General features: G+C 40.4%; 1 protein-coding gene across 1 annotated transcript; it reads left to right on the forward strand.

Moving 5' to 3' along the window:
* The first annotated feature begins 768 nt into the window (after positions 1–768).
* Positions 769–14,677, forward strand: Tmx1 (thioredoxin related transmembrane protein 1). Its single transcript, XM_021178933.2, has 8 exons — positions 769–982; positions 3,659–3,774; positions 4,230–4,275; positions 6,391–6,519; positions 7,726–7,771; positions 7,860–7,961; positions 11,453–11,519; positions 13,032–14,677. The coding sequence occupies exons 1-8, from the start codon at positions 831–833 to the stop codon at positions 13,208–13,210; spliced, it is 837 nt and encodes a 278-aa protein (XP_021034592.1). The 5' UTR covers positions 769–830; the 3' UTR covers positions 13,211–14,677.
* Positions 14,678–16,789: the final 2,112 nt, after the last annotated feature.

Raw genomic sequence — 16,789 nt, forward strand, 5'->3', positions numbered from 1 at the left:
GGTGGTTGATAAGTTAGCAGGGTTAATTTGATTTGATCATCTCATATTTAAAAGCATTCTCTTAAAGAGTTTTTAAGGCAAGCAAGCAACAGCACATTTCGGTCATAAAGAAATCCTTGCCCTAAATCTAATTAAATCGACGCAGGAGAAAAACACATCCTCAGAGGAACAAACCTAACTGAGATGGATGGTCCAGTCACATTACGATAATAAAGCTGTGCTGCTTATAGTATTCCCACGATGGAGGGTATGTAGTTGCTGCTTAGGACCATTCTATGCCTGGATGCCTGGAGCTGCTGCAGCCACCTTGCTTCTTCCGCCAGTGCTTAATTTCCCTGTAAAGAGGCACCTCTCCACACCACCCCGAAATTGATTAACACGTGGCGTAGCGGGCCACCGGAATCTTACAGGAGCAGCAGTATCCATCCTACATTCGTCTAACTGGTGATATTTTGAAAGGGGAAAGTTCCTGAGAAAACTGTCATAGTGGCCTTACTAGGCACTGGTGGGCACGACAGGGCCACTCATCTCTAGAGCATCAACCTGATTCCTCCGCCTACCGCCCCTTCTAGCGCTTTTCGAGGGACCACAGCCGGCAAGCGCCTCTTCAGTCGTGCGCTCCGAGATAGACACATTACCCGCTTTCCCTCTCCATCTTCCGCAGGAGGATCAGGACCCGGACATGCGCACTGAGTTGCTGGCGGGAGTGGGTGGGGCTCGCGCGCCTGGCTGGCTCCTTGTGCGCATGAGCGGAGCGGCCGCCAGAGCGGAAGTGGAGCTGCGGCGGGGAGGTGGAGCGGGAACGCGCTGAGGCTGGGTGAGCGGCTGACATGGCGCACTTGGGGCGTCTTATGGTTCCCCTGGCAGCTCTGGTCCTGCTGTTCTGGGCGGTCCCTGGGGCCCACGGACGGCGGAATAACGTGCGCGTCCTCACCGATGAGAACTGGACGTCGTTGCTGGAAGGAGAGTGGATGGTAGAATTGTGAGTGCGGGGCACTTGTCTGGGTGGCGGTGGCCTCCGCCGCCCCGTCCCTCAAGCTGGACACCTGACTGGCCCATCTTCCTCGGCCAGGTCTTGAGGTCCCAGCCTTTGCCACCCCCAGCTCCAGGGTCATTTCCTAGCCGGGAATATTACTTTTCTATCTAAGCGTGCACTGAGCCTCGTCGTTGCTAAGCACTGTGGTGCGATTAAAGGATTACGAGCTACATCGAATTCTCTGGAACAGACTAGCGGATTTGAGGGTGGGATTGGGTTGGGATGGAGGTCTTGGCTGTTTCTATAGACTTTTAGTGATCTTTTGTAGACATCCAGACTTTAAGTCTCCAAATTTTTACAAAAGTTGATATTGAACAAAACCTTGCTTTTAACCTGTCATTCGGAAATTGATATGTTTATTCGGAAATTGCTATTTGTAATGCCTGAATTTTGAGCTCCTAATTTATTTTTATTTTGTGAGTTAGTTTTTTTTAATTGTAAATGCCAAATAAATGGAAATATATTAAAATCTTTATTTTCTTTTTTTTTTTCTTCTTGCCTACATTCATTTCTTTTGATATGAACCTCATTTTTCCTTGACCAGCGCGTTTGCAATTTAGAGAATGGCTTGAATTGTGACTTACAGGCCTGCCTATGGTATTGCACATGCATTAGTATGATCATTAGTAGGCCCTTTAAAAACTCCAGTTCATCGTTTACTATTCAAACAAAATCACTTATCTTGTATGATAATTCTACTTCAACAATGTCCCCCGTCCTGCTGCTGTAGGAAATAAACTACCTTTGGCCTTTGTCTTAGATGATAAATTAGTGGAATGGTTAATTGACAGTGTTCCTGATACGGCATTATTGATGTGGCGAAAGCACCACCATTGAATGGTCATTTTTACTGGACACTACTCAGTATCTTTACATATATTTTGGGGGGTAATTATTCTACATAATTCCTTATAGTAGTTAACCACTCCCATCCCCTGCTTTACCGGTTAGCCTGTTCAGATGCTGTCATAGTAGCTTTGTTGGGCTTCAAGAGTAAATATGTGCAAGCGTTGTTAGCAACCCGTAAGCAAGATTCTGGTGTTTGCCTATATTGTGATTGTGTTTAGGGCTGTACACTAAGGAAGAGGTGGAAGTGAACATCCTCAAGAGAGAACCCCGGGTGAGGTCCATGATACCTGAGTTGTGAAACAAGGAAAAGGAGACTGCGGTAGGGAAGCCGTTTAGTGTACTGACAGTCGGCCGTTCACTGAAGTCAGTGTTCAGGAAAGGAACGCTAACCAGTGCTGTTAGTTTTCAGTCATTGTCATGAGTAGCAGGAGTGACATGATATGTAAAATATAGTCAAATATTACAGGAAGATACCTATAAACTTTCTTTTGTCACACTGTAAATATCCGCAAAGGGTATAAAGGAGACCTACAGTAGCATAATGCTGAGATTAAAAACATCCATCTGAAGTGACAGGGTCCCATGCTTCCCTTTATCTTTGGCTAAAATTTGGGAGTTTAAAGAAGCTCTTAAGGGCATGGGGGGCGGTGGTACTGGAAGGGGTCAGCTATCAGGATGTAAAGTGAATAAATAAGTAAGGGGAGGAAGCTCTTAAAAAGCATTAGGAAACAATACACTTGACAGTCATAATAGTCCGCCCTTAGTTACAAGTGAGTTCTCTGCAGATTCACTTCTGACGAGCTTTGTTATAGAGCTGCTTCTGTAGTTTTACTGTAGTCTTTACTGTTAAAGAGCTTGCCTTTGGTATGGTTTTGCTTTCTCTACATGCCTGCTTTAGAAGGTTAATTTTTCTAAAACAGCTCAGAAGTGTTTGAATATGCGTAGGCTTCATTCTTCCCGGTTGCAAATTACAACGGGCAGTGAAGTGGAAAACAAAATTCTAAGGATAAACTTGGACCCCCAAAGATAGTGAGTTTCAGAGATGTGTTTCGAGTACTGGCGCCCTTGGCCGTTGGTATCATGGTGCTAGCCAATAGAGTACTGTCTCCTCTGCTCAGTATCTGTGTGAGGGTTAGGTCTAGAGTAATATTTATACATAAGGATGTTGGTCTCCAGCTTCGGTTACTGTGAAGAACCTGCCTTGCTGAGGCAATCCCTGATGGCGATTCTTCCCAGCAGTGATTGTATACTGGTTGCTGCATGTAGAGCCCAGGTACTCCCTGTTTTTCCAATACTTTGCTCATGACCCTGCTTGTAAAATTACTTAACATGGTGAACTTAAACAAACAAAACCTTCTGGTTGCCATGTTTTAATTGAAAAATACAAAGGTTTTGGAAGAGCTGTAGGACGTGTTGGAAAGTTCACGTATATTTAAGAATGTATTCTCAGACCTGCTTTTTTTTTTTTTTTTAATGTGGTTCGGTTGAACATTTCTTCACGTCCACATTGCCAGGCTCATGCTTTCGATTTTTTTCATCTGCATAAAATTACCTGGTTTGTTTCCTTGTTCAACCCGAGATCACACTCTGTAACCCATGCTGGGCATGCACTCAGTAGTCCTCCTGCCTTAGCTCCCTAAATTGGGATTCCAGGTGTGAGGCACCCAAATGGGTCATTTTCTGTGTTATAAACATTCTTCAAAACTTATGCCTCAACTGTTCTTCACGGTTAGGTCACTGAAGTACTTTTAAAACTGTAACCGTCTTTTGCAGTTACGCTCCCTGGTGTCCTGCTTGTCAGAATCTTCAGCCAGAATGGGAAAGTTTTGCCGAGTGGGGAGAAGATCTTGAGGTGAAAGTCGCAAAAGTGGATGTCACAGAGCAGACAGGTATTACGGGCTGGCAGGTTCTGTTTCCTTGCTAATGCTGCTTATCATGTTTTGACATGTGTTAATGATATGTGTCAAGGCTCATAGTTTGATAACATTTTCCATCTTTGAGCAACAGTAAGACTGCCCAGGTTCTTGAATGGCAAATGCACTGTGATTTAAGATGTCCTTCAGATTTGGTTTTCCTTGGCTAATCACCACCAGTCAATTACTGTGGTAGTACTAATTCTTCAGGTACTTAATTATTCACAGATAACGTCAGCATTTAGGCTTCATAAACTTTAGCTGACTTATGTACATTAATATGTCTTTAAAGTTCTTTAACAACTAATTCATGTTTTCATTGTTGATTATGTTTAGGTGTTTTCTTGTTCTTATTAGCATTTAAGTAATTTAAAGTTAACTTTTAAGTAAGCAATTGTCCCTAATTATTGTTTATTCCTTGTCATTTGTAGGACTGAGTGGACGGTTTATCATAACTGCTCTTCCTTCTATTTATCAGTAAGTATTTGGAGGTTCTGGGTTGGGGAGAGGATTAGATCACAGTGTAATGAGAGCAGTAGGCCTCATTATATTTGAAGAGCTTAGGTAGTCTCATATTTAGCAAGGACTTGAGAGCTTTATTTGGTTTTAGCTAGTGGTACATTAAGTCATAGAAATAACAGTCAATGAATGATACATAAAACACTCCTTGTTTTGGAGATTTGTAATGTCTGTAGACAGTCCTCAGAATTGGTATGGTTCTCTAAAATATCATCAGTAACTATTAGCCCAGAGTCCTGACGAGTCCTGTAGGAAGCCGGGCGATGGGAGAAGCCACAGTTGGTCAGAGCAGTTCCTGGAGAACATGAGTTTTAAACGAAACCCTAGGACTAGATAGAATTCTCAAGAATGCAAGGTAAACAAACATTCTTTTCTGAGTAATCTTAAACAGGAGGAACACGGTCTGAGAAAGTATGGGTTATACAGGACACTGAGTGACCGTGAGTTCAAGTGAACAAGTCTTGGCTCTGCCTCTTTGACTGTGTTTCCCAAACTACACTAACCCAGAGGGAGACAATCTCTGTACTTGACCTGGACATCAGTGTAATTAGCTGGTGACTAAATACCAGGAAGGACTTATTTCCTCATTTAAAGTTACAGCAGGAAATTAAATCTTCCCCTTTTTTTGTCTTTTTTATTTTTTTTAAACATTAAACCTTATTTCTGCATTGTATATGAGAATCAACAAGATTGACAAACTCTTAGCCAAATAAAACTAGAGGTGAAAAGGGGGATAGTACAACAGACACCAAAGAAGTTCAGAGACTATAGGGACATACTTACACATCTGTACATCAGACTGTAAAAGAAGGAGATGAATTTCTCGATATATCCAGTGTAGGAATTAAATCTCCCAATTGAACAAAAGTTCAGGGCCAGATAGATTCAGTGCAGAATTCTACCTAACCTAAAAAAGAATTAACACCAATACTTCTTAAGTCATTTCACAATATTGATAGTAAAGGGATGTGTCCCAGTTCTTTTTACAAAACTACATTACCCTAATACCAAAACCACACAACCCAGGAAAGAAAGAAAAGTATAGACCAATCATGTCCTTTATGGGTAAGATGCAAAAATTATCAGTAAAATACTTGCAAGCTGAATTCAAGAACATATCAAAAAGAGTATACATGATCAAGTTGACTTCTTCCCAGAGATCCAGGAATGGTTCAACATTGTAAATCAGGGAATATAATCTATTATATAAACAAAACACCAAGCACCACATCATTTCCTTAGATGAAAAAAAGGTCTTTCACAAAATCCTAAGCCCCTTCATAATAGAAGCTCTGGAGAAACTAGGGATGCATGGGTCAGACCTCAGCATGGTAACTGCAAATTATAGCAAGCCCACCGCCAGCATCAGCCTGAACAGAAAGAACCTCAAGCATTTCCTCTAAAGTAATTAGGAACAAGCAAAGGTGCTCACTCTCCCCATACCTGTTCAATATGCTTAGAGGAGTCTTAGCTAGAGGAGTAAGACAACTGAAGGAGATCAAGGAGATCTACAGGAAAGGAGGAGGTCAACTAGGAGCTGATATGACTTATACAGAAAAGACTCCAGAAATTCTACCAGAAAACATCGATAGCTGATGATTATTTTAGCAAAGTAAGCAAAATACAACATTAACACACAAAAATTAGTAGCCTTCCGGTTAACAAATAGCAGACTGAGAAAGTCAGGGAAAGTCTCTTTCACAGTAGCCTCTTGGGATAAGTGCCTTATACAATAAAAACGAGGACAAGCCTGCAGCCTTTGCTCCACCAACCCTCACACTCAACATAGGGCATTCTGTACTAGACGTGAATTCTCAGCCTCCAAAGTGTGAGCAGTGCCCTCCCCACACCAGAGTAAGAGTCCTTTACCCACAGCAAGACGGTGACTATTTGAAAGAATAAAGTCTTAAAGCCTGTGGTTTTCTGTGTTCGGGGCTCTGATGCCTCAGTACATAGCAGTGTGTTCTGGTGCTTTGCTAGGTTTTTTTGAAGATTAGAATTGACTGTAAACTGAAGAAATGGTTGAACACAATTATTTCTTGCTGCCAGTTAATATTTAGTTCTGATCTTTAGTTGTAAAGATGGTGAATTTAGGCGCTATGTGGGCCCAAGGACTAAGAAGGACTTCATAAACTTCGTAAGTGATAAAGAATGGAAGAATATTGAACCTATATCATCATGGTTTGGTCCAAGTTCTGTTCTGTAAGTATGAGGACTATCTTCCTTCAAAGTTAACTACAGATAATTATGTTTCTTGTAAATAAAGCAGGCATGCTGTTTCTTGGATTTTTATGCTATGTATATTCAGATATATGTTTACTGTGACCAGTAACAGATACTTTCATTCGTGTGAGGCAGGCAGGAGTAGGCATTTGTGGGACCACACTGAATGTGCTTCTCAGACTGTTTTAGCTTTGATTTGGCTAAATGGACTTGAGAACTTGATCCTTTAGAAACTGAGCAGCATAATAGGTAAGCAAGGCCATTGCTTGATCCTAATTTTAATGGAGTAAGAGTATTTGGTCATGTACTTTCATTGTTAATGTGAAGTGACTGTGTTTGGGTGGCTACACCTGATACCTTGTATGAATAGTATGTCTGACAATGAATAATGATATGAGCTTATAGCTAGGAGGTAGACATATTTGGCATAGCAGTTAGACTTGTGAATGGCAAGTATGTTTCCATGAACCCAGTGCTCCATTTGAGAAACCTGGCAGGTAGACTTTGCTAAGACTATCATGGTCCCATTTTGGTGTGACTAAATTACTCCTAACCTTCCCCATACTTGCCATCAGAAGATGGAGAGTTGGGATACCAACTGTAAGAACACAGAGTTGCTGTGAATGCTGGGAATGGGGAAAGAAGTCAGCCCTTGTTGTATTTGGAAGTAGAAGTTCATCTTTCCCTTTCTGTCTCTGGATGCAAAACTTGTAATTATCCTTCAACTGTCAGAACAGTGAGGTTGCACGTTTCAGTTCCACTTTTGTTTTTGGCAAGGTCTCGCTGGATAACCCAGATTGACCTGCAACTTTTGATTCTTTGCCCTGGCCTCCAGGTGCTAGGATTACGTTTGGGAACTACCACACCTACTTGACCTTTAAACAGCACAAAGTGATTTGTGCTTTTCAGTGAGCTGTTGTACTCTAGTAGAGGGCTGTGGCTGCTTTAGTGTCTCTTGAATCCTGTGCAGCAGCTTGTCTTTTTTTATTAGTAGTTATTTTTATTTATGTATTGGCTTAGTGTTTATTTCCTATATGTTACTTATATCTCATTAAAGGCTCTCGATTGATTAATCTGAACAAGAAAGTCTTGTCATGTTGGAGAACCTAAGAGTGGAAAGTGCAGTGTGTAGACATAGGCAAAGCTATATGTCTTTGTTCAGTTTTTCATTCCTCTGTTTTTTAGGATGACTATGATGTCAGCACTTTTTCAACTCTCTGTGTACATCAGGGTATGGACCAGCTTTTTCCATCTTAACCATTTCTAACACTTGTTTTTAATTAAAGAGCATGGTCTTACTTTGTTTATCTCTATTGCAGACTAGTCACAGTTATTTTGTTCATGACCTTGGAATACCAGCGTGGGGCTCATACTTGGTTTTTGCTTTTGCCACAGTGCTCTCAGGACTGCTGCTGGGACTTGTAAGTACTTCTTCTTCTTCTTTTTTTTTAAATTAAACTAATAGAATTTATTTTAAAATATACAACTTAGAATTAATATTTTTTAAGTCATCAAAATAATTTATAATAAATACTTAAATGCCTCCTAAACATACATGATATCTTGTGAAGCTAAAAGTAATATGCACTCAACCAGTTTTTAAAATCTGTTTGGAACATTAAACATGATAGAAGTACAAAAACATCTCTTATGAAGTCCTCTATGAAAGGAAATTGTGACAAGTTCCTGATTAGACAGAAACCATTCCATCTCCAAGGGAGAATACACAGTGTAGCTGTGGCTTCATAGAATGAATTGGGCAGTGCTCCTTCTGTTTCTATTTTGTGGAATAGTTTGAAGAGTATTGGTATTAGGTCTTCTCTGAAGGTCTGATAGAACTCTGCACTAAAACCATCTGGTCCTGGGCTCTTTTTGGTTGGGAGACTTTTAATGACTGCTTCTATTCTTTAGGGGTTATGGGACTGTTTAGATTGTTTATCTGATCCTGATTTAACTTTGGTATTTGGTATCTGTCTAGAAAATTGTCCATTTCATCCAGATTTTCCAGTTTTGTTGAATATAGGCTTTTGTAGTAAGATCTGATGATTTTTTTAATTTCCTCAGTTTCTGTTGTTATATCTTCCCTTTTCATTTCTGATTTTGTTAATTTGGATACTGTCTCTGTGCCCTCTGGTTAGTCTGGCTAAGGGTTCTTCTATCTTGTTGATTTTTTTTTTTTCAAAGAACCAGCTCCTGGTTTTGTTGATTCTTTGTGTAATTCTTTTTGTTTCTACTTGGTTGATTTTGCCCCTGAGTTTGATTATTTCCTGCCATCTACTCCTCTTGGGTGTATTTGCTTCTTTTTGTTCTAGAGCTTTCAGGTGTCTTGTTAAGCTGCTAGTGTAAGCTCTCTCCAGTTTCTCTTTGGAGGCACTCAGAGCTATGAGTTTTCCTCTTTGCACTGCTTTCATTGCATCCCATAAGATTGGGTATATTGTGCTTTCATTTTCATTAAATTCTAAAATCTTTAATTTCTTTATTTCTTCCTTGAACAAGTTATCATTGAGTGTGGCTTTGTTCAGCTTCAATGTGTATGTGGGCTATTTTTTGTTTTTGTTGCTATTGAGGACCAGCCTTAGTCTGTGGTGATCTGATAGGATGCATGGGATTATTTCAGTTTTCTTGTATCTGTTGAGGCCTGTTTTGTGACTGATTATATGGTCAATTTTGGAGAAGGTAGCATTTTGGAGTTGCTGTGAAGAAGGTATATTCTTTTGTTTTAGGATGAAATACTCTATAGATGTCTGTTAAATCCATTTGGTCCATAACTTCTGTGAGTTTCACTGTGTCTCTGTTTAGTTTGTGTTTCCATGATCTGTCCATTGATGAGAGTGGGGTGTTGAAGTCCCCCACTATTATTGTGTGAGGTGCAATGTGTGCTTTGAGCTTTGGTAAAGTTTATTTTATGAATGTGAGTGCCCTTGCATTTGGAGCATAGATGTTCAGAATTGACAGTTCTTGGTAGATTTTTTCCTTTGAGTATGAAGTGCCCTTATCTGTTTTTTTATGATTTTTGGTTGAAAGTCAGTTTTATTTGATATTAGAATGGCTACTCCAGCTTGTTTCTTGAGATCATTTGCTTGGAAAATTGTTTTCCACCCCTTTACTCTGAGGTAGTGTCTGTCTTTGACACTGAGGTGCGTTTCCTGTATGCAACAAAATGCTGGGTCCTGTTTACATAACCAGTCTGTTAGTCTGTCTTTTTTGGGGGAATTGAGTCCATTGATGTTAAGCAGGATTAAGGAATAGTGTCTGTTGCTTCCTGTTATTTTTGATATTATTTTTATGTTTGTGTCTATCATCATTTGGGTTTGTTGAAAGATTACTTTCTTGCTTTTTCTAGGGTGTAGTTTCCCTCCTTGTGTTGGTGTTTTCCATCTATTATCCTTTGTAGGGCTGGATTTGTGGAAAGATACTTTGTAAATTTGTTTTTGTCATGGAATATCTTGTTTTCTCCAACTATGGTAATTAAGAGCTTTGCTGGGTATAGTAGCCTGGGCTGGCATTTGTGTTCTCTTAGGGTCTGTATAATATCTGCCCAGGATCTCCTAGTTTTCATAGTCTCTGGTGAGAAGTCTGGTATAATTCTGCTAGGTCTGCTTTTATATATTACTTGACACTTTTCCCTTACTGCTTTTAATATTCTTTCTTTGTTTTGTGTATTTGGTGTTTTGACTGTTATGTGATGGGAAGAATTTATTTTCTGGTCCAATCTATTTGGAGTTCTGTAGGCTTCTTGTATGTTTATGTATATCTTTTTCTTTGGGTTAGAGAAGTTTTTTTCTATAATTTTGTTGAAGATATCTACTGGCCCTTTAAGTTGGGAATCTTTGCTCTCTTCTATACCTATTACCCTTAGGTTTGGTCTTCTCATTTGTGTCCTGGATTTCCTGGATGTTTTAGGTTAGGAGCTTTTTGCATTTTCTTTGACTGTTGTGACAATGTTTTCTATGGTATCTTCTGCACCTGAGATTCTCTCTTCTATGTCTTGTATTCTGTTGGTGATGCTTGCATCTATGACTCCTGGTTTCTTTCCTAGGTTTTCTATCTTCAGGGTTGTCTTCCTTTGTGATTTCTTTATTGTTTCTATTTCCATTTTTAGATCCTGGATAGTTTTGTCCAATTCCTTCACCTGTTTGGTTATGTTTTCCTGTAATTCTTTAAGAGATTTTTGTGTTTCCTCTTTAAGGGCTGCTAGCTGTTTAACTGTGTTCTCCTGTATTTCTTTAAGGGAGTTATTTATGTCCTTCTTAAAGTTCTCTATCATCATCATGAGATGTGATTTAAATCAGAATCTTGCTTTTCTGGTGTGTTATGGTATCCAGGGCTTGCTGTGGTGGGAGAACTGGTTTCTGTTGCTTATGTTCTTGCCCTTGCCTCTAGCCATCTGGTTATCTCTGGTGTTAGCTGGTCTTGCTGTCTCTCACTGTGGCTTATTTCTCCTGCAAGCCTGTGTGTTAATACTTCTGGGAGACCAGTTCTCTCCAGAAGAAATTTGGATATGGAGAGTTGTGGCACAGGGTCAGCTCCGGGGTAGAGATGGAAACTGGAGGGACCCTGCCTTGGTTCCTGTGTCCCGATGGCTCTGGGTGGGTCATAGAAACCAGAAGGATCCTGTCCCCAGCTGATCCTTGGTCCTGTGCCCTGATGGTTCTGGTCAGGTCCCTCTTGGGCTAGGAATTTGAGCAGACGTGGTGGTCTTACCTGTGCTCACAGGCGTGTCCGCACTCCTGGGAGACCAGCTCTCTCCTGGAAGTATTTGGGCATGGAGTGCTGAGGCACAGGATCAGCTTCAGGCACAGACCAAGTACTTCATTTTTAGAGTTCTAAGAAAAATACTTGAGGCCATGATAACATTGTTAGTACTAGTTGTATTGCATGTCATATATTTGGATTTCTGCTTATTTTGCAGTGTATGATATTTGTAGCAGATTGCCTTTGCCCTTCAAAAAGACGCAAACCACAGCAACAGTATACAAGTAAGTTGGTGTGTTCATCATGTGTGGAAGTGGGGCTTGAGTTTTGGGATGCATGCATGCTAGGCAAGCACCACCATTGAGCTACACCCACTCCACGGGTGACACTGAGTGGTTTTCATTTCTGTAAATATTGTCACCAGCTGCTCTGAGCCTAGGATATTAAATGTGAAGGATTTAAAGGCATAAAGGGAAGTGAGAGATGAGTGTTTCATGTAAAATGGTAGCGCCAGATCTTGGAACATGGTCATAATTCAGAGAATGTTATAGTTCATGTAGCTGTAGATACTGAAAATTTCTTTGTCCTCAACTGATTTTCCTTTTTTTCCCCTGATAGTATAGTAGGAAAATCTGACTAAGGATTAGTGTTAATGGTGAACTATGCTATAAAATTAGTCTACGTTATTAGAAATAGTTATTCATTACTAATAATATAATTTCCTCACTGTTCAGTTCACTGCACCTTTAACTTGGTGTGCACTGAACTATTCTCCGTTAATATGAGGTGAACACAGAAGGCCATGGCTCGTCATCCCAGAGTCAGGGAAGTCTGGTGTAGTCCACGGTGTATGAAGCTTGCTTCTTGACACTTGCTCCATTTACACTCATCAGGCTTGTTTGCAATGGAGTGTCTTTGTGTATACCCAGGTGTATAATGCTGAATGGTCAGCAGTATTCCACTGGTGCCCAGAGTTCTGTCCTTATCAGGTATGACACCCAAGAGTGTCTCCAGACATTACTTGGTGTTCTTTGAGGGGACAGAGACATTCTGGGTAAGGTACTGCTGTTGTAGACTGTAGTACTCACTGAAATTCCATAGGGATGACGTAGGATAAGAATAAGTCCCAGTATGAAGAGGCATGCCAGGCTGTCAGCATTGAGCTTCTTCCCATAGCTTGCCATGTTTGCTAACCCTCCCTGCAGTGGTGGCTTGCTAGGATTGGAGCAGTGTAGGATGTATACAGTAAATGTCTTTGGTCCAGTTCTCACTTCTGTATCTGTCTCTTTAACACATTGTGCTTTGAATTTAATTAGCTTCAAGCCCTCTAAAAAGTAGAAAGGCTATACTTGGGTGTGTGTTTGAGGCTTCTCCATTTTATTTCTCACAGTTATTCCTTAGTAAATTACATAGGTGAGTGTGGGGAAAGAGAAAATATCTGGGCAAGAATGCAGCTTTTGTAAGTATGTGATTCCCCCCCGCCCCCCAGGGACCTGAGAAGGATAGGGCTGAAGCTTTAGTATACTTATAGACCGAAAATTGACTTCAAGTTGTAACAAGATGGGTCTGTTTAATGCAGTATATTTTATCTCAGCTTCTATGTTCACTGCATTGACATTGATTCATTAATGTTGGATTAGGTGATTTGAATGTGATAAATGAATCTTTGTATAAATACCTGCTTTATTCTCTTTGAAAATCTAAACATAACCGTCAGGGCTTTCGAGTCCTTCTGTCGTAATTTTACTCTAAAGCAAATTCAGTACATTAACTAAAGTGCATTTCTGATCTTTAAGAAAAAACATCACCAGAATTTTCTCAACCTCTGAAAAAAGTGGAGGAAGAGCAGGAGGCTGATGAAGAAGATGTTTCAGAAGAGGAGGCAGAAGATAGAGAGGGAGCAAGCAAAGACACTTCTCAGAGCAGCATAAGACAGCGCTGTGTGGGCCTGTCATCTGCCACGGACACATCCTAAGTTTTACATATATCTTAATACTATGACTTTGGCAAAACTGAAGCTGGGTGATCATTTCTATTGCGAGCTGAACTATGACTTCCTGTATATACAGTGTAGGTCCTTTAGGTCGGACAGTTTCCATTCAGGAAATAAAAACAGACATAAAGAGTTTGAAAATATGATTTAAGAATATTATGATGGTTTAAAGTTATTTAATTTCAGAAGATCCTGGTGCCAAGCAGTAAGATTTGTGTTTATATTTAATAATCTATTTTGTGTGACATTCGAAACTGCCTTTCCCAAGATTTGCATTACTGGAGTATTTAAGAAAATTACCTTAGAGAGAAGGACTTCTCATTTCACATCATTTTTCTCAGTTTCACTGTGTGAAAAAGGATCATATTTCCCATAAGTGGGAACATTGCCCATTATTTCAAGACATATACTTCATTGATAGCACTGCATTTAGGTAGAGTCCAAAATTTCCTCATAGATTTTGGATTATGCAGCTAACAAAACTACCTTACTTTATAGCTTTCATTTCTACACATTACATTTAGGATATATTGCTGACTTAAGAAGTTTTTATAAGTCTATATGGCATTGTATTAATTCTTAAAGCTGATGCCTATTTTGGTGTCTTGTTCACTATATGATTTTTGTTATTTGCCATGTGTTACATTTTTAAGTTGGAAAAAATTACCAGTATCACTGTTGTGCTTACTGTGGGTAAACAGAACTTTTCTTTTAAGTTGAAGTTTACTGAGAGAACCATCAAATCGAACTGTTTACTTGAAAATGTATAAATTTGGCTATACATTCCAGATTTTAAATTATTATTCTGAAGTTTTCTTTTCTCTTTTTAATGTGAAGATGAAATTTTCTGATTTTTAAAATTTGATGTGGAAAAGCTTTGGTATTTTATATTTTGGAAATTCAGAGTTTAATTGATGTAAAATGAAGTCTGCATTCTACTCAAGAAACATCTACTACTATGTGTTTTTAGTGTAATTCTGTCCTCCACAGGGTCTTGATGAATTTTATAATCAGGATATTGCTTTGTGTTTGAATATTGTAACACTGTTGTGTTTTAAAGACAAATTTTCATATTATATTGTTGACTGCTAGTACTGTGTGTCTCACAAATGGAAACAAGATCGGCAAAAGGACTACATGGATTTCATCTTACAAAGTGGGAAGGGTATCGTGGGGGCAGGGACTGTCTTGATGTGTGGAAGGGGGAAAGCAGACTGAATTCTTGATGAGTCAGTCACCAGCCTTTATGGAATAGATGGTGTCTGTGACACTCCCTCCCCTTATGTTCTCTGTGTGACTTCCTTAGACTTGCAGTACTGTGATGGGCAACAGCTTCTTTTAGGCCTCTCCTTTATAGTTTAAATGTTCTGCTGTCAGAGTTTGGATGTGTAGTTTGTGGTGGCTTAGAAAAACATTCTAAGCACAAAATAAATGTTTCTAAGCACTTCAGTGATGTTGAGGAGAAGTTTGATTTCTGTTAGCTTCTTTTCAGAGTCTCGTGTATCCCAGGCTGACCTCCACTACTGTCTAGCCACGCGTGACAGAAGCAATGGGAGCACGCCATCCCCAGGGGCCCTCCTGCATGCCCAGCAAGCTGAGCTCAGTCTCTGGCCCAGGAGCGATTGCTAGGTTCCTGTTTGAAATTGGGCTTAATCATTTGCCACTCAGTGGTGCTCTGGGGCATGAACAGATGTGTCACTACATGTGTGCTTCCTGTAGACCCAGAGACTAGTCTTCTCAATCATGTCAGGAGGATAATGCTCTGTGCTCAACATTTTTTTTAGTGTTTCTGTTGTATCTCTAACATTGTCAGGTTTTTCATTAGAAAATGCTTTATTACAGAAAATTAAAAGTATCCTGAATTAAGGTGTTGGTGTTCTCATAAGCACATTGTATGATCCTTGAAGATTGACACAGTAGACGTCTGATACCAGCAGTGTACAGAACCTCGTGGGTTAATTTACAAATGATTCTGAAATGAATAATGTGGTACAGGTAACAAACTAGGAAATTCTGGCCCATCCACCGCTTGTCACACTTCACCAAAATACTGTAAAATCTGGTCCCTTACTGGAATATGTAGTGTTCTGCCATACACTGTTTAATGATGGTTCAGCAAGACTGGTTAAAAGATGCAAACGTAGGCTTATCTAAGGGCTGCGTGCTCAGTGCGCCTGTTGGAGCTTTGGGAAACTTTTCAGTGTGATCATTGCAACTTCTGTGTAACGTGTGTGTGCTTGTGCGTGTGTGTGTGTGTGTGTGTGTGTGTGTGTGTGTGTGTGTGTGTTTAAATCAAGCTTCCCTATACCAGCAAATCCTTTTCCAACGTGGTTCTTTGAGTTGCAGTTGTTAGCTGTTTTAACATAAGATTGCAGTAAATGTGCTTTTGAAAATAGTTTTTGTCTTGTCAGGGTATTGGCTTTTTTCACATCATGTTGCTAAGAGCCTTGCAGAGAACCAGAGTTTGTTTCCCAGCATCTATGTTGGTCAGCTCTAAGCTGCCTGTAACTGCAGCCCCGGGGAAGACATGAGCACCGGCACTCCATGTACACGTAATGAAAAATAATAATAAAGTATCCAAAGTCTCTAAAGCTCTTTAAAATCTCAACTTTATTATATAACAAAACAGTTTAAAGATTTTAAAGGAATATTGAGAAAAACCAGGCTGTTTAAGAAAGCTGTTTGTCCTTACAAGAAGGCCTCCCGGGTTTAAAAAGAAAAGCCCATTTTATAAACATTGCAGAGAAAGCTAATGGAGGTAGTCAAGGGGCAAAAGGCGAACATTTAGGTCTTCATTGCTGATCTTCATATTGTTGGAATGTCACATGAATAATGGCTGCTCTGGATCCCCACAAAATGGCTTCTGTTCACTCAGCTTGCTCAGCCTAGAGAGTGTGTGAGACTGCTTTTGGGTGCCATCCTGTGGTTTTGTTTTCTGCCTTAGTAACCCGAGTTGAGGTGATGCAGAAGGTGAGGTGTTTACTAACCTTGGGGTCTCATTCTGACTTTCCTTATCTTCCTGGCGTTGTTATTAGGCTGTCTTTTGTGAGGAGGGCCCCTGAGGCACTGGGGCTTGTAACCCCACACTGTACGTTCTGCCTTGTGTGCTGAGGGTGGGGACTGGAGGGGGATGAGGACTGCAGGACCCTCACCTCCGTGGCGTGGTAGTGAACTGGTTCCTTGAGGGATGCTAAGCTTAAGCTAAAGTCTGTTCTCCATTCTGCATGAACACTAGCTTTTCCAAATCTTTGTGTGTGTGTGTGTGTGTGTGTGTGTGTGTGTGTGTGTGTGTGTGCGCGCGTGTGTGCGCGCGCGCCCAATATGTGCGCACTCACTTGAATGCAGTGGCTGAAGATTTTGGAAGTTACCCTCCCCATAGCTCAGTTTTACTCTTTGGAACCCGGAGGCGTTGTTGATATGAATGCCCGGCCCACTAAAGATCCCGGGTCTGCCTTGCTAGGTTGGGATTTCAGAAGCCATGAGCCCACCGACATTTCTGTGGGTTCTGGGAACCGACCTCCAGGTATCATGCATGCATAAAACCAGGTTAGCTGCTGAGCC

The sequence above is a fragment of the Mus caroli genome, unplaced genomic scaffold (genome assembly GCF_978045245.1).
Source record: "Mus caroli unplaced genomic scaffold, Mus_caroli_1 scaffold_14, whole genome shotgun sequence".
In the NCBI taxonomy this organism is placed as follows: Eukaryota; Metazoa; Chordata; class Mammalia; order Rodentia; family Muridae; genus Mus; species Mus caroli.